Here is a 16,008-nt window from a genome sequence, read left to right on the forward strand (position 1 = left end):
TGTGTTATGTCCTTAAAGTCCTCAATTTATTTTCTTTACTTTAGTTTCTAGTTTGTTTGTAAATAGGTGACATTTTTTCAGAAGGTAAATAGACGACATTTGGTGAAGAAGAAATGAGCAACATTGTAAAGTATATATAAAAAAAAAAATGATCAACAAATATTGACACATTAGCGAGAGTTTAGAGCTAAAGTAGTTAAGAATTTTTATTCTTGCACATAAAAGTTTACTCAGCTTAGTATTGTGCGTAAGAGTATTATTTTTTTTGGGTACAATTAGAGATAATGTAGGAGGGATGATTTGAATATAAAAACTCGAGTATAACGATTAACACTCTAAAATACTTAAACTACATACCAGAAGAATCATAATCTTTTAATTGTGAAATGCGGAAAAGGGTGTAAATGGAAAAGTAAATAAGTCTCTTGCGACACATGTTTTTCCTACTTTAAACTTAAAATATGTGTTTCATAAGATAACAAACACAAAAGGACGTAGAGAAGCTCCTAAACAACCAATTTGTTCATAGAAAACTCAGAAACCCCTAAAATATACAAGTCCCGCTCCCACAACCAAACAAGGAGATGCAGACGAGCTCCCCGCAGCCAATCAGAGCTAGCCAATACAAGAGTGCCTCCCCTTCTTCCATTTCCTTAAATCAAACCCTAGCTTAAATCCAACACTAGCTTTCTCTCTCTTTAATTAATTTGCATGCAAAGTAATTTCAATGGAGTTTCAGTTCCAACGGCCGCAGCAAGTTTCCTTTGCAGCTGCAGGCATTCCAAAAAGCAGCAGCAAAGTAGGGAAGTTGAAGGGAAGAAATAATAATAGTAGAAGCAACAACAACGCAAACAAGTTTGTTGGCGTGAGACAGAGGCCTTCGGGGAGATGGGTTGCCGAGATCAAAGGCACTACTCAAAAAATAAGGATGTGGCTCGGAACCTTTGAGACCGCGGAGGAGGCTGCCCGTTCTTATGATGAAGCCGCCTGCCTTCTTCGCGGTTCAAACGCTCGAACCAACTTCATCACCCACGTATCTTTGGACTCCCCTCTCGCTTCTCGCATTCGGAATTTACTCAACACGAAAAAAGGAGGAGGAGGAGGAGGAGGAGGAGCCACTAAACAACTAGCACTACTACAACACCAAAGCAGTAGTACTAGCACTACTACTAGTACTAGTTCTGATCATGATCATCTGCCGCCTCCGTCTAAACAACTAGTACGTAAAAGTAGTACTAGTACTACTTGTACTTCAACTAGCAGCGGCAGCGACACAACTTCCCTTTCGAGCGAGGTGTTTCATGATAATTCTCTGCTGTTTGACGATGTCTACAAACCGGATTTGAGAAACTGCAACGAGGACTTTGAGTTGAGTTCTTCCTCCAATACTTCTCAATCCAACCTGCCTTCATGGGGGTCATATCAAACGGGGGTTGACTGCTTCTCGTTTGCTCAACAAGCGTTTGAGTTTCCGAAACATCAGGCGGCGGCTGCTTTGTCCTCGGCGGAGAGTAATACGACTACTACTAGTACTATTTGTACGGCAGGTGAAGCTGATTCGGGGCTGATGGATTTCGAAAGGTTGAAAGTGGAGAGACAGATATCGGCTTCGCTTTATGCAATGAATGGGATGCAAGAGTATATGGAAACAGTTCATGATCCTAACGAAGCGCTCTGGGATCTTCCGCCGCTGTGTTCTTTGTTCTGCTAATTAATTAGGATCAGTTGAATTGAAGGTTTTGTTGTTGGTGGCCATGCACGGAAGTTGGATCTCTCTTTCTCTTCAATTATTCTTGCAATTGTCAACTGAGAAACTGTTAAGAGATTAAGATGATCAGAAATTTATTTGTATTAACTTATTCTTGCGGATTTAATTCAAGATCGATATCTGCTGGAACATACACACACACATACATGGAGACAAGTTAATTACACTTAATGTTATTCAAAGGTTTCCTAGCTACCTCAACGAATGTAATTGATATCTTATTTGTTATAAAGTAAGCATCCCTAATTTCTCTACAGCTTAAAACAAGAAACTCCGAGGAGATGTACGTTACGACAAAATCGTGGGCAATTTCACCTTCGTCCATGCGGAGTAATTGTGGTAGATTTAAAGGTTATTGAAATTGTGGTCCAAAACAGTTCAGCAAAGAGAACCAAAAAATGAACACTTCAAATCATGACATCATATTGTGGAGACAACCTACACAGAGTTGCCATATCAACTTACCAACCGATTAACACTTACAACCATTCGTTAACATGGGGTCTAGGATACAGGTCTCGAGCTTTGGGCAGATCTCAATTGTTTCAAAGACAACATTATTTCATTCCAAGTAATGAAAAGTTGATTACTTATACACGGCAAACGTACTTCCAAAACCATCACAAGGGCAGAACCAAAACACAATGTGCATGTCTTTCGAAAGAAAAAAGGATAAAGAAAAATGCACAGCTAGATAAGAAACAAAATAATGGAGAGGTCTAGCAGGATAGACAGATTGCTTCCGAAGTGAATCCCAAAGTATTATGGTTCAGTAATCTTCCCCTTCCTCTTCATCATCAGCGCCTTCTGCCCCAACTTCCTCGTAGTCTTTTTCAAGAGCAGCAAGATCCTCACGGGCTTCTGAGAATTCACCTTCCTCCATCCCTTCACCTACATACCAATGCACAAATGCCCGCTTGGAATACATAAGGTCAAATTTATGGTCAATTCGGGAGAAGACCTCAGCTACTGCAGTGTTGTTGCTTATCATACAAACTGCACGTTGCACCTTGGCAAGATCACCACCTGGTACAACTGTCGGGGGCTGGTAGTTAATACCACATTTGAAACCAGTTGGGCACCTGAAAGTATCCATATAGAGCAACCATTCAGATAAACACAAGGGACAACAAAAAAATAGTTTACGAAGTCAAATAATCTGCAATGAAAACCCCAGCATCCTTCCTTTTAAGACGGCTATTTTGAATCCAGTTTGTCTACAAACAAGGGTTTCCTACCATTAATATTGCTACCAGTGCATAAGAAATTAATGTATACACAATGAGAGTACGATATCAAAAACATGTTTAACCCACAAACGTGTTAGAGATATACTAAGAAGATGTCAGCATTAATACAGCCTAAGCTTAACATGTATGACCATAAATAAACGTCATTGCCATTGCTTGAACTACAAGGACTGAAATATTGAAATCAATAATAAAGTAACATCCATCTCATCAATTTTGGTGCGAATACTATTTAGGTTTATATTTTAATGAAACTAGATGCATGAAGTGTCTACTCACCAGTCCACAAACTGAACTGTCCTCTTTGTCTTAATGGTAGCTACAGCAGCATTTACATCCTTCGGTACAACATCACCACGGTACATCAAGCAGCATGCCATGTACTTCCCATGCCTAGGATCACACTTGGCCATCATACTTGAGGGCTCAAATACAGAACTTGTGATCTCAGGAACTGACAGTTGCTCATGGTAGGCCTTTGCAGCGGAGATTACAGGGGCATAAGATGAGAGCATAAAGTGGATACGAGGATATGGAACCAGATTAGTTTGAAACTCCGTAATGTCCACATTAATGGCACCGTCAAACCTCAACGAAGTTGTCAAAGAAGATATCGTTTGGGATATTAAACGATTCAAGTTGGTGTACGTTGGCCTTTCAATGTCTAAAGATCTCCTACAGATATCATAAATGGCTTCATTGTCCAGAAGCACAGCCACGTCTGTATGTTCAAGGAGAGAATGCGTGGAAAGCACGCTATTATAAGGTTCTACCACAGCAGTGGAGACCTGCACATTTTAAGATTAGTTTCTGTAGACAGTCGCACATGAATGGTTCAAGAAAATTAAGAGAGCTAATTATGTGGAAGCAGATGAAAGGGAGAACCTTCAAAAGATTTTATTCTCAAACAGTAATATTTCCTAAGTTTCCGCACACCACTTATGTTGTCTCTCCAGATGTAATATCTAGTTTCGGACTTGGTGTGCATATTTTTACATTAAGAACTGAAAAACCATTAAGTACAATCAGAAGGTAAAAATATTAAAAAATGTGAACATTAACCGAATGCAAGCCACTAAAAATTTTATATTCTCAAAGAAGTCATCTTGTCTAGGTTCTGAGAATCTTTCTGACCATCATTTCTGATGCCCTTCTGGTAAGAATAAACATGTCTCTTATAATTGTAGACTAGCTTTTTTATCAGATTTAGTTTTTTGCTTATTGAGGTAGCAGAACTAATTTGTCGCAGTAAACCATTGAAACAGGTACAGCATACAAAATTTAGAGAAGAAAGACGAGTTAGACAAGTGTTCACAAATACTAGTTTTAGCACTTAAGATCTATCCAATTACCATATCCTGCACTTTTCTAAGTAATGTACCTGAGGAGAAGGATAAATCGTGAAACCGAGCTTTGACTTCTTTCCATAATCAACAGACAATCGTTCGAGAAGTAAGGAACCCAAACCAGAACCAGTGCCACCACCAACAGCATTAAATACCAAAAACCCTTGCAGGCCAGTGCAATTATCGGCTAATTTTCTTACCCTGTCAAGGCATAGGTCCACAATGTCCTTCCCCACTGTAGCATTCAGAAAACCAGTTATAACTAAAGTAATAGATGGAAATGCCAGTTGGACAGCGCAACATACATAATTATACCTGTGTAGTGTCCTCGGGCAAAATTGTTTGCAGCATCTTCTTTGCCAGAAATAAGTTGCTCGGGATGAAAAAGTTGTCTGTAAGTCCCAGTCCTGACTTCATCAATAACCGTCGGTTCAAGATCAACAAATATGGCTCTGGGCACATGATTTCCAGAACCAGTTTCGCTGAAGAAGGTGTTAAAAGAATCGGTTGCAGCGCCGACAGAGGTGTCACTGCATTCACACAAATACAATTAAAAATTAATAATCCATCCTTCTACACAGGTACAAGGGATTATAAGAATTTTGCGGTAACTAAGTAACTACCCAATAAACTGGTCCACATATCAAAGAAGAAATACAACAAAACAAAATGAAAAGCAGTTGTTCTAAATATCAGAACTATATTACTATTCACAACCCCGCCAAATACCAGTTATGGATATACGTGGCACGGGAACCCACAAAAGGGAGATGTGAACACACAGACAAGTTCATACAAGTGCATTGGAAAGAATGAAAAATAACTTGCATAACCAAACTATGAGGATGTAAAACGTGTTACATACCTACACCTTGTTTTTTTTTTTGGGTACATAAATTCTAGAAATTTTTGCCAATTCAAATAGTCTGATTCCCCAGTAGGGAATTGCATAGGAAAGGTATCAATAAATCTTTAATCTTAAGCATACGTTTGAGCTTGAGATAAGTTAAATGTAGCTGACACCACATAGTTTGCATTAAGAGATCATGACATTTGTTGATATTTGCACATTAGCAACAGACGAGGGCGTCTGAGTTTCAATTAAGAAAGGAAAAGAGTAAACATGAAATCAACACATTGCATGTGTTCATCTAATAGATTGAATGACAAGACAGTCTGCATCAAGCCACCGCGATTGCTAGTTTGATCTCACCAGAGGCAAAACTATTAGCACAAAGAGGCAAAACTTGATTGAAATTCCAAGAAAGACAAAATCCAACATTCCAAATCTAGACAGGAAGCTAACATTACAAGGTGATTTTTTTTCTCCTCGATTAACTCCTCAAGGTTCCTCTAAATTGAAAACGCAACGATAAACGGATCAAAGGAAGCAAAAAGAATTGATCTCAATCACAAATAAGCTCCCCACATTTTAGTTTTCATGAATGAAGTAGCAAGAAACCATGTTGCATTTAGGTTAATCCAAATCTGATCCGCTAGATTTGTTGAACATAAATATAACTCAATTCCCAATTTCCATATTGAATTGAATACCAAAACCCAAAAACTATTAATTTAATAAAAAGGATTGGTTTTTTCACAGGAACGGATTCAAATTAAGAAAAAAAATCATAGAAACTCAGGGGGGTGTGAGAGAGAGAGAGAGAGAGAGAGATAAATACATACCTGGGCATCATACCATCGGGCTGAATGCCATGTTCAAGGCAGTAGAGCTCCCAGCACGCATTCCCAACTTGGATCCCTGCCTGTCCGATGTGTATGCTTATTATCTCCCTCATCTTTCTCTCTCACTCTCCAATTAACGAACACAGAGAAACAACACAGGAAAGAAATACGGGAAGAAGAAGAAACAATCCAGAGGAACCACTGAAATGATTATTTATTTTTAGTTGTTGAATATAAATTATTCGTTGTATGGCTTTTTTTGGTAAAAAGTTATAATCAATTACTAGTTGTTTTTGGTAAAGTAAATAATTAGTGGTTCTAGATTTAGGTTGAATCCCTTCATCTAATCATGCTCATCAAACAATCTAAACCTTTAAAATTTGATTTAACAGCTAAAGTTATTATAACTTTTAAAGTGTGATCGTATTTTTAGCTGTTAGATCAAATTTCATGGATTTGAATTGTTTGATGAAAAGAATTAGATAAAAGGGATGGATCTCTAGATCTACACTCACCCGTTCACTCATATGTAACACATCAAAATTCAAAAACTATTTTCTAATTTAAACTTTGTATCATTTCTATGATTTTTGTTTGATTCAATCTATTTAGTATTTATAGTAAAATTTTGAAGAATAAATTAATATTAAGTTCGTCACCCGTAAGATTGGAATATTCTACATTATATATTATAAAATAATAAAATTGAACTTAGTGGCTCTAACTTAATTGGCTAAGCCCAATCTTGTGCTAGATGGATACCATACATGTGACATATGATGTGCTATAAAAAGGTGATGGGTAATTCAATCTATTTAGTATTTACAGTAAAATTTTGAAGAATAAATTAATATTAAGTTCATCATCCGTAAGATTGGAATATTCTACATTATATATTATAAAATAATAAAATTGAACTTAGTGGCTCTAACTTAATTGGCTAAGCCCAATCTTGTGCTAGATGGATACCATAAATGAGACATATGATGTGCTATAAAAGGGTGATGGGTAAAGAAGGTTCATGCACCAACTAATTATTAGTGTAATAGTACTTGAAAAAATAGATTTCAATCAATTGTGTTATAAACTTATATACCAAGACAATATTATGCGGAACATTGAAAAATCTTCGGTTATTTGATGATGTGATGATTATCTAAATTAATTTTTGGGATGATCCACCTTCTTATGTTATCCAGAAAATAATAAAAATTTAAATGGTTAAAATTGTATATTATGTGAAAGGATAATGTTAAAGAGATTAGAAATTTAAATTAAATTTACAAATTAACTTATATATCATCAATAAAACATTAATTAACGTTTAACTAATATTCAATCATTTAGTATTATCACATGCATAGCAGCATGGGAGCTGAAAAGCCTGAAATAAAAAATAAAAAAAGATATGAGAGATGAAAAAATTGAAAAGCGGCATAAGGGGCAGCGGAAGCAGCGGAGGGAATCAAATGGCTAGTGTGAAAGCGGTGGCTCTTATGACCGGAGATTCCAACGTCCGAGGCTCCCTTCATTTCCTTCAGGCATCCACCGGTCTCTCTCTTATCTCTCTCTTTCACTTTTTCCCTACTGTTTCACCGGAAATCAACTGAATGATGAACAGGAGGGCCTACGCACATACAGGGGAGGATTAGTGGCCTCTCTCCCGGCCTTCATGGTTTCCATATCCATGCTCTTGGTGATACCTCCAATGGTTGCAATTCCACTGGTATCTCTCTCTTAATTTCTGCTTAAATTCTTCAATTAATGTAATTTTTCATTGCATCTAGGACGTGGTTCTTGTTTCTTCAATGGGTTTTACTTGATTCCTACTATTTGTTTTCGTTGGTGGATGCTTTCTGGTTTGGACTTTTCAAATTTTTAATCTTTGATGTTTAAGGACCTCATTTTAATCCACTGAAGGAGCATGGAGCTCCTTCAGATAAGGAGCGTCACGCCGGCGATTTGGGTAACATTGTTGCCGGCCCAGATGGTATTAACAACTATGAAAAAGTATTGCTTTTCTTTTCTGTGTGTAATAAATTCAGCATTCTACTAAAGTTGCACTCTCACTCACTCCGCAGGAGTTGCTGAGGTTTCTCTCCAGGACTGGCTGGTAACAATTCTTTCCCTTTTGTAAAAGTCGAAATACGAATATGAAGAAATATGTATGCCTAGACTCTTTAACTTTATTCTATGGATAAAGGATTGAATTGGTAGAAGAAGCGCATGTATATGCATGTCATAGGCTTATCGGCAGCTACGAGATTATTCATAATTCATATGTCCTTGGATTGCTGTTTATGAATCTTAGATTCCACTAAGCGGACCTAATTCAATTCTTGGGCGAGCAGTTGTAGTGCACGCTGATCCTGATGATCTTGGTAAAGGTGAGTGTGTAAAATTTGATTGGCCAATTGTTTGTTTATCACGTTTAGGCTACTACAACCTCTTTGTGAAGTTTGGTATCTTCTTTGATGATTCGTCACGAAAGCATTAAGTTTTCCTATTCCATGATTATTTCGCTCAAAAGGGATTTCACATGGTACACAATATGATTTTGAGGCATCTAGCCCTTGATTACAAATTTCTTGTCACTTCTTGCTTCTAATGGACAATTACTTCTGCTTTTTGTTTTTAAGTGAAGAGGTGAAGTTTTAATTCATCAGAGAAACTGTGCATATTATTATTACTTGATCACTCAAGTTTTTGAATCTGAATTATCAGTATCAATTGGCATTTGACCAGCTACTGATTTTACGACACTTCCTAGTTGCAAATAACTACGCTGTGGGGATCAATATTTGTTTATATAACTTTTTTTCGGTACATGGTAATAGGCCAAAATTTGTCTATTTAACATTGTGTCAAAGTATCAATCTTTTAAGAGTTTTAGCTTGTCTTGGTATTTAATTCTAATTCACTTAGTTCCAAATCTGCAATGAATTTCTTTTCATGGAATTAAAATCTTATGAGACTTTGTAAGGTTTTTCAAAATTATTAATTTTGAAGTCGTTAACCCTATAAGGCTATTGGAGATACTGTAATAAACATGAATGTGCTTTATGGTTTTGCAAAGCATCTTCTTGAGCTTATATCATGGAGACGACAATCTCATGATAATTAAGACTCAATTATGGTTATTCTTTTGCTGTGAAATTTCTCTTTCACTTTTGTAAGGTTTGTGCCAATCACTGAACACTCTAAGAAGAGCTCTTCCACCTTTTGTTATTCAAATTAGAAATTGTTGTCTCAGTAGCCCTTCATACTTGAGAAATAATTTTTCTTGCATATCTTTTGGGACTTAATTGTGACCTTAAGTTTTAACAGAAAAACTGGTGACTTTACCTGTTTAGTAGCCCTTAAAGTCATATCATATACGTTTCATAACAAGACGTAAACCCTGTAGATGATTTTTTCCAGTTTGTGCTGCAATTGTTAGTATGATGTTAGGAAATCATAAAGCAGCATACTGATTTGGCTTCTGCATTTTCTGTAAATAAATTACATGGGCATCTTCAGTTATTTCATAATTCCGTTTTTTAGTGCAAATGACAGAGTTGTGGGTTGATCTCTGATTCATCTCCGCACAAGAGTGATATCATCGACGTTTTAACCCCGATGTCTATATATCCCTGATTGAACAGGTGGACATGAACTTAGCAAGACTACTGGGAACGCAGGAGCAAGAGTTGGATGTGGTATGTATTTCACTTCTCTAGCCTTTTGTTGTTGCTGACAAATTGTTTATATCAAATTCAGTAGTAGGGTCTCTATTTTCGCTCTTTTTTCTCCCCTTCCCCCTTTTCGTCTGCAACACCCTTTCCTAATATTGGTAATATTGATTTTCGACAGGTATCATTGGCCTTAAGTCATCTGTTTGAAAAGAAGAATTGCTTACAGAACAGAAAGCAAACAACCTAATAAATGTGGTTTAGTCCTTTCTTTTTTCTCATTTGTGTTCAGTGTTCGTTATGCATGTTATGATAATATTCTAGGGGTTTATGAGATGAAACTCTGGGGACGAGAAGTATAATTTAGGGGTCTCTGTTAACCATTTTGTTCTTAGTTTTTAGTTCCAATCATCTTCGATAAAGTACTAGATGCTTAGTTAATTTGTTTTTTGAATATTACAAACAAGCATCTGGTTGAACAATGCCAGAAGTGTTTACATTTACATTGATACAATGTGATTGATCCATTTTGTTCCGGTACAATACGTCGCTGACTCTCACACCTGATCCCTGTAATTCATTGCATCAGGATAAAAAGAGACGTTTTTACGCTAGCGATATTCTAATTAATCTAACCTAAAAACCGTTGAAGAGATTCAAGGGAATCAAACTTTGATGCACAAAACCTGTTTGGCTACACTCAAATGTGCGATAGACGTTTATTACTCGAACAGGGCAGTCGATGTTGCCTGGATGCCATCAGTGTTGGGGCTATTTCCGGCGGCATTCGCTATGACGCCTTCAATCTCAACATCTTGGCACCCGTTTATCACAATGTGGAATATCTGGCTGTTCAATTACGTCACTCCCTTGATGCTTATGTTTTTCGAGTTTGTAAATCTCAGACTCTGCGATCCAACCGCAAACGATGGACCCAGCTTCTCTGCCCTCCTAGTTTCCATACTCTCATCCCCTCCTATTTAGTGATATAAAATGTTGACGTGGCTTAATCGTGATCGCACAAATAGAAAGGTATGGGAACTGAGAGGGCAGAGAAATCAAGTCCATGTTAGTGGACATATGTCAAGACGGGGTTTTTAACACATTGGATGAGGAGCATTTTAATTTTTTATTATTTTAAATAAATATTTAACCATAGTTATGCTAGTGGACAGATGTCAAGCTTTGAAGGTGATGAAAAACATACACCATAGTTTATTGTGGGGAGCAAAAATGCTCACATAAATTGGACGTAGACAAATTAAAGGAACCACGCACAACAATGGCAAATTGGAAAGATCTATTTGATAAAGCCGGTAATTTGTTTGATAATCCATCAGTAAGTTAATTTGGTACAGATATACTCAGGTACAGATTGCCACCAATTATAATGTCTCCAGACTTTGCACATCTCCTTTTCGCCATGCAAGAATTTTACCGATTCTGGTCGTGGCTTGTGCATCAATCGCCTTCCAGAAAGCTTTTCTGAAACTAGTGCTCTTATCTGGTGGCATCAATCTAGCCCCTCAACCATGTGTTTCTGTAAGATGAATTGTCGCGCAGCGAAGCATCATGTGGCTTGTATTCCATGAGATAGCTGTGTGGAAGCTTCAAGTTCCGCTTGATCGCATCTCTTAAAGCCATTACAGCCTGGTCAACAAAAGCAAGGTCAACAGATTACACTACACACACACAGAAAGACTAGTCACACAAGCAGCAGATTGCTATAAATTACCAACCTGATGATCAGAAGCATTCCGGTTCCAGACACTCAATATATCCTCATTGAATCTGATGCTTAGTACCGCACCACATATGTTCTCTCCATAATCAAGCTGGTCACCCACCAAGGCAAGAACCTGTGCATAACATGTAAGTAGGCGCAGAAATAAGTTCTAGTATACACATCTCTCCTCTAACGAGGATATACTATGTTCAAATACCCCCATTCCCCACCCCCAAATATCTCAATTTAGAAAACATAAGAGAAAGCCACATTAAATTAGCAGTAAAACACCATAACAGAAACACTCTCATATAAACACATGTATGTGCACTAATATGTCAAGCACATCCAGGCATTTGTATATACTTCTATAGGCTCCATTCAGACAGCATCCAGAGATTAGGAAGTGTACTTCAGAAAAATGCCAACATGTGTGATTCAGGGTTTAGGCTTTAATGCTAAGGTTCTGGGTGACAAACCACCCCCAAGAGATAAAACCTAAACCTGAAAGCATCAACCCATTGCCATAAAAGTGTAAAATGCTGTTCTTACGATCTGGGATCCTGCCAAACAGGACCCCGCACCTGAAGCTGCCAGAATATGCCTTCTTAGATCAGTAAAAAACAATTGGAAGCATCACTTGAATTGCAGAAAGATTTTCATTACTCAACAAAATCAATGAGACAAAGTACCAATGAATAGAGAACGCAGTGTAGTATTTTAAGTTACCTAATCCAGAAAGTAACTACATGGCTAACATCTATTCTAAAGAGGGTCTCAACAAGGACAAAAAAAATGCATTACTTGTAAGAGTTGGACTAATAAGTGAACTCCATTGTGGTAATTCGTAATTAAATTCCCATTTAATATTCCACAACCAAGAACTGTAAATTTAACGCCTTAATAGGTCCGAGCCAAGATAAGCAACTCTAAGAAAAACATATGGTTTCTTTTTGGCAAACCAGGTAATAAAACCTGTATGGATTCGAAGTTAGTTGTGTATATCCAGGTGAAGCCAATCTTTCCAATTTCAGACTTTTTAGGGTGCTACCAACTATATGGGGTGGATGATATATTCTTCGAAGGTATCACTGACATTTAGGCCATATGACACCGAAATAAAGAGAAGTATCAGTATATGTCAACGCTGAGGCAAAAAAAATTCCCAGCATAGCAGTGAAAGAGGACCACAAATTTGATGAATATTCACCAAAATCTTAGTCCTCCTATGTGATGTGCAAAGCAAAAGCTTCTTGGTCTTGACCCAAGTAGGCTTCTTGATCCTGTTGAGCTCAACATTTATGGATATACAAAGCCTACAAGTTTAATCAGTGCATTAATTAGCATCTCCTAAAGCTTCATTCAAAATTTATGTATTTTTACAAAAGCTGCATTTTTGTAACTTTTACTATATGTTTTCACCAATACTTTGATAAATCTGGACTACCAATGTATTCCCTTAGGCTTCATTTGGCAGCTCGGATTGTAATGACTATTTTTGTCGGATAGGATAAATAGCCATCGGATAGTACTAACTAAATTAGTCGGGCGTTTGGTGCAATATCGGACTAAGGACCGTATTATTTATACTGTGTTTGGTACTGAACTGGATAAGAATAGGGAAAAGGGATTCTACTGAGCTTCTACTGAGATGGGCATGGCCGCATGGCTAAGATGCTCCCACAGAGAAGAGGGATTCTGAGCATCCGTAGATGCTGCTAATTTGCTGAGAGTCATTGCATGTACAATAACAAGGAATGGATCTTAAGGGCTTCAAGTTAGTAATCAGAGGGCATTAGAAGAACCTAGCAAATGGTATTGAGAAATCAAGGTCAAGGAGATGAAGCAAGTCAAAAGGTCGAGGAGGACGGAGCCCAAAGCCCTTGCCATCGAAAATCAAGGTCCAGGAGGATGGAGGAGGATGGAGGCGCGATCGATGACTCAAATTTGAGGTCTTGTTAGTTTGTGATTCTGGGTTCAGGGCAAGGAGGAAGGGAAAGGATGTGAGAGATGATGGAGCAGGGAGCGAAGCGAGGAGGACAAAGCAAGTTCTTAGGTAGTCCTGTGGTATGTGGGGGGCCTCGTTTGGAGAGAGCAAAGCAGAGAGAGCGTCTGGAGAGGACCGTGTGTCTGGAGAGGAATGAGAGAGCGTCTGGAGCGGAAGAAGAGAACCCGACTAAATTGTACCATGGTTTTGGATGGTATAAGCAAGTGGGTGTATACCTAATAAAGTTGGTGGACCCGGATTATTTAAGCTGGTGGCTATTTAATACAAACGGACACCAAACACCGTATTCTGTATTATTAGTACTATCCGGTGCCTTATACAGTGTGCCAAACGAAGCCTTAGTATCTATTTTTCATCCCTTTAGTTGGTAAGAAAAGAACTATAGTAAAACAGATGCAATGCAGAATAATAAGTTATACTGACACCCTTAACCTTGATAAATTAGTCACAATTTCCCTTTTACAGAACTTTCACTTCATGTCAAATGTATATGCAACAAGGTAATTCAAACAAATTCTGTAGCACACAAAACAAAAGATGGAATACTATAATTTGCCAATAATCATGATTACTGTGTATTGCAGGCATAAATCTTGAGAAAGGCAACATGTATAGGAAAAATAGACGACTCTTCCAAAAGTTTAGAAAATGTGAGAATTTCCTACTGAAGCCACTTAAGCTTTCAGTAGGATAATTTTTTCAAAACTTGGCATTTTAAAAATGAAATAACACCATCAACTGATAGTACGGCCTGGAAATTGCACAAGACCAAAACAAATAGAGAAATTCCAGTTCTTATCCTTACCAGGTCCTCCCAAAAACGGCCCGACACAGCCTTTTTGAATCGTATTATCCATTTGCCACCGTTGCAATTAGCAGAGTCCTGAAAAACAAAAAAATTCACACTAGTTCTGTCATTTAAAAAGTTCAACATCTCTGAACACTTGCATTCTGTGGGAAGCAATAAGAAGCAAAACTAGCCAGTGATTAGAAAGAGGAAAATGGAAGTCAGGTTTCAGATATTTACCTCCCAGAGAGGGCGAATTCCATCCTTGAAAAGATGCAAGTCTGTTGGACTAGGCAAAGAAGAAGGTCGGGCTAGGTGGCAATAACTGACCCAAAAACCTTCAACCTTATGTTATCCAAGCAACAAGAAGTCAATAAAAAGAAACAATTAGACTCAATCACATTACCTCCGGCAGAAATTAAGGTAGATGTTATACCGTACTGAAGTCGACTATTTTCTTTATATTGTCTTCATATGATGTCTGGCTCCGGATTCCTGGAGTTCGGCGAGTGTACCAAAATACGAACTTGTGCTAATGATAAAAACATAACAAAAATAAGTGCTACAAGGACACAAAGATTACCAATTGGAACTTGCATTTCAAACAAAAAATGGAGGAACACAATTTGGGCATGTGAAAGACCCACAGTAGACAAAGTGAATCCAACGAAACCCGGTAGCGTTTACAAAACTGACGAGAACAAAAGACGGAGATCAAAATAAACTGACTCAAAGATAGATAAATCTGCAGCAAGCCAACTCATTCAGCGCAAATTAGAAGATTAACAGTCTAATCATAATAAATTCAGCTCATTGAGCAGAAATTCACTAATGAAATACCACAACTTTATCTAGATGAACAAATCACTTTATCTAGATGAACAAATCTTGGTCAATCAATCTAAACCCTATACATACACACATATATAGAGAGAGGGAGAGAGAGAGAGAGGACCTTGAGAGGATGGAGGCCAGCTTTGAGGTCGCGAGCATGACGTTCACGAACTTCATCGGATTCGTTGGGATGATTATCGCGAGAGTCTAAGAGTGCTTGCGCGTAACTGGTGACGTTGTTGTTGTTGTTCTCATTGTTGTTGTGGTTCGACTCCTTTTCTGCTATCAACTCCATCCTCCCCAAAAGCCCTAATTCCGTCTTTCTCTTCTCTTCTCTCTGTCTGTCTGTCTGTCTGTCTGCAACGCACAGCAACAACGGAAGAACACCGTATGAAGTGAAGGAAGAAGAAGAGAAACGCGGCCGCTGGGCTTTTCTTATGAGATGGTATTGGGCTCAATTTCAATTACCCGCAATTGGATTTCAGGTTGACCTTAGCACTGGTTTGGTATTGCTGTTCTTCGAAAATAAAAATGATTTTATTGTGTTATAAGAATAAACTTATTTTTGCTGCTTCACGTTTTCAACTTTTTTTTCATCCAAAACTGTGAAATAAGCTATTTTAAAGTGTTTACCAAACACTTTTTTTAGCACAGTTTTTTTTTATATCCACTTTTTATAAAAGAACCTCAATACTAAACCAGTACTTACTTACTATTATTAAGAGTATCTCTTTGCAACCAAAAAAATGCATGAAAATACAATTACACTCTCCACACATAACTATTTTTTTTTTTTAATTTTAAAAATTACACTACGATTTTGAATCCGAAGATAGATTTCAAGAAATAACAGATCTCTTTACAACTAATTTTAATAAAGGGGTTTTTTTCCCAAGTGTCACGGTAATATCTCTTGAACTTTCAACTTTTAT

General features: G+C 37.5%; 4 protein-coding genes across 6 annotated transcripts; 2 read left to right on the forward strand and 2 right to left on the reverse strand.

Annotated features, from left to right (window-relative positions):
• The first annotated feature begins 453 nt into the window (after positions 1-453).
• On the forward strand, positions 454-1,879 carry LOC103453959 (ethylene-responsive transcription factor ERN1-like). The gene has a single exon (XM_008393552.3). It carries the CDS (start codon positions 728-730, stop codon positions 1,709-1,711), a length of 984 nt encoding a protein of 327 aa, XP_008391774.1. The 5' UTR covers positions 454-727; the 3' UTR covers positions 1,712-1,879.
• A 429-nt stretch (positions 1,880-2,308) lies between these two features.
• On the reverse strand, positions 2,309-6,291 carry LOC103453881 (tubulin alpha-5 chain). Its single transcript, XM_029092680.2, has 5 exons — positions 6,051-6,291; positions 4,680-4,894; positions 4,400-4,599; positions 3,298-3,806; positions 2,309-2,850 (listed from the first exon to the last, which is right to left on the reverse strand). The coding sequence occupies exons 1-5, from the start codon at positions 6,161-6,163 to the stop codon at positions 2,538-2,540; spliced, it is 1,350 nt and encodes a 449-aa protein (XP_028948513.1). The 5' UTR covers positions 6,164-6,291; the 3' UTR covers positions 2,309-2,537.
• Positions 6,292-7,376: 1,085 nt separating this feature from the next.
• LOC103453882 (superoxide dismutase [Cu-Zn] 2-like) lies at positions 7,377-10,264 on the forward strand. Of its 3 annotated transcripts, XM_008393472.4 has the most exons (7): positions 7,416-7,601; positions 7,672-7,776; positions 7,948-8,040; positions 8,132-8,163; positions 8,362-8,437; positions 9,695-9,748; positions 9,903-10,264. In XM_008393472.4, the coding sequence occupies exons 1-7, from the start codon at positions 7,466-7,468 to the stop codon at positions 9,929-9,931; spliced, it is 525 nt and encodes a 174-aa protein (XP_008391694.3). In that variant the 5' UTR covers positions 7,416-7,465; the 3' UTR covers positions 9,932-10,264. The 3 variants fall into 3 exon arrangements, with proteins under 3 accessions (XP_008391695.3, XP_008391696.2, XP_008391694.3); XM_008393473.4 differs by lacking the exon at positions 8,362-8,437 and having other exon boundaries at positions 7,377-7,601; XM_008393474.4 differs by lacking the exon at positions 7,948-8,040 and having other exon boundaries at positions 7,415-7,601.
• A 740-nt stretch (positions 10,265-11,004) lies between these two features.
• LOC103453883 (eukaryotic translation initiation factor NCBP-like) lies at positions 11,005-15,526 on the reverse strand. The gene is made up of 6 exons (XM_008393476.4): positions 15,198-15,526; positions 14,679-14,774; positions 14,483-14,587; positions 14,261-14,338; positions 11,461-11,580; positions 11,005-11,371 (listed from the first exon to the last, which is right to left on the reverse strand). Exons 1-6 carry the CDS (start codon positions 15,369-15,371, stop codon positions 11,240-11,242), a joined length of 705 nt encoding a protein of 234 aa, XP_008391698.1. The 5' UTR covers positions 15,372-15,526; the 3' UTR covers positions 11,005-11,239.
• Positions 15,527-16,008: the final 482 nt, after the last annotated feature.

This window comes from Malus domestica, chromosome 14 (genome assembly GCF_042453785.1).
Source record: "Malus domestica chromosome 14, GDT2T_hap1".
Classification (NCBI taxonomy): domain Eukaryota; kingdom Viridiplantae; phylum Streptophyta; class Magnoliopsida; order Rosales; family Rosaceae; genus Malus; species Malus domestica.

Coding starts and splice junctions, on each gene's coding strand:
- LOC103453959 (XM_008393552.3), top strand. CDS start 728: ATGGAGTTTCAGTTCCAACGGCCGCAGCAAGTTTCCTTTGCAGCTGCA.
- LOC103453881 (XM_029092680.2), bottom strand. CDS start 6,163: ATGAGGGAGATAATAAGCATACACATCGGACAGGCAGGGATCCAAGTT. Junction 4,895..6,050: donor CCCGATGGTATGATGCCCAG/GTATGTATTTAT, acceptor GTGTGAATGCAG/TGACACCTCTGTCGGCGCTG. Junction 3,807..4,399: donor CGATTTATCCTTCTCCTCAG/GTACATTACTTA, acceptor TAAAATGTGCAG/GTCTCCACTGCTGTGGTAGA.
- LOC103453882 (XM_008393472.4), top strand. CDS start 7,466: ATGAAAAAATTGAAAAGCGGCATAAGGGGCAGCGGAAGCAGCGGAGGG. Junction 7,602..7,671: donor TTTCCTTCAGGCATCCACCG/GTCTCTCTCTTA, acceptor AATGATGAACAG/GAGGGCCTACGCACATACAG. Junction 8,164..8,361: donor TTTCTCTCCAGGACTGGCTG/GTAACAATTCTT, acceptor TATGAATCTTAG/ATTCCACTAAGCGGACCTAA.
- LOC103453883 (XM_008393476.4), bottom strand. CDS start 15,371: ATGGAGTTGATAGCAGAAAAGGAGTCGAACCACAACAACAATGAGAAC. Junction 14,775..15,197: donor CTGGCCTCCATCCTCTCAAG/GTCCTCTCTCTC, acceptor TTTTATCATTAG/CACAAGTTCGTATTTTGGTA. Junction 14,339..14,482: donor GAATTCGCCCTCTCTGGGAG/GTAAATATCTGA, acceptor TTTGTTTTTCAG/GACTCTGCTAATTGCAACGG.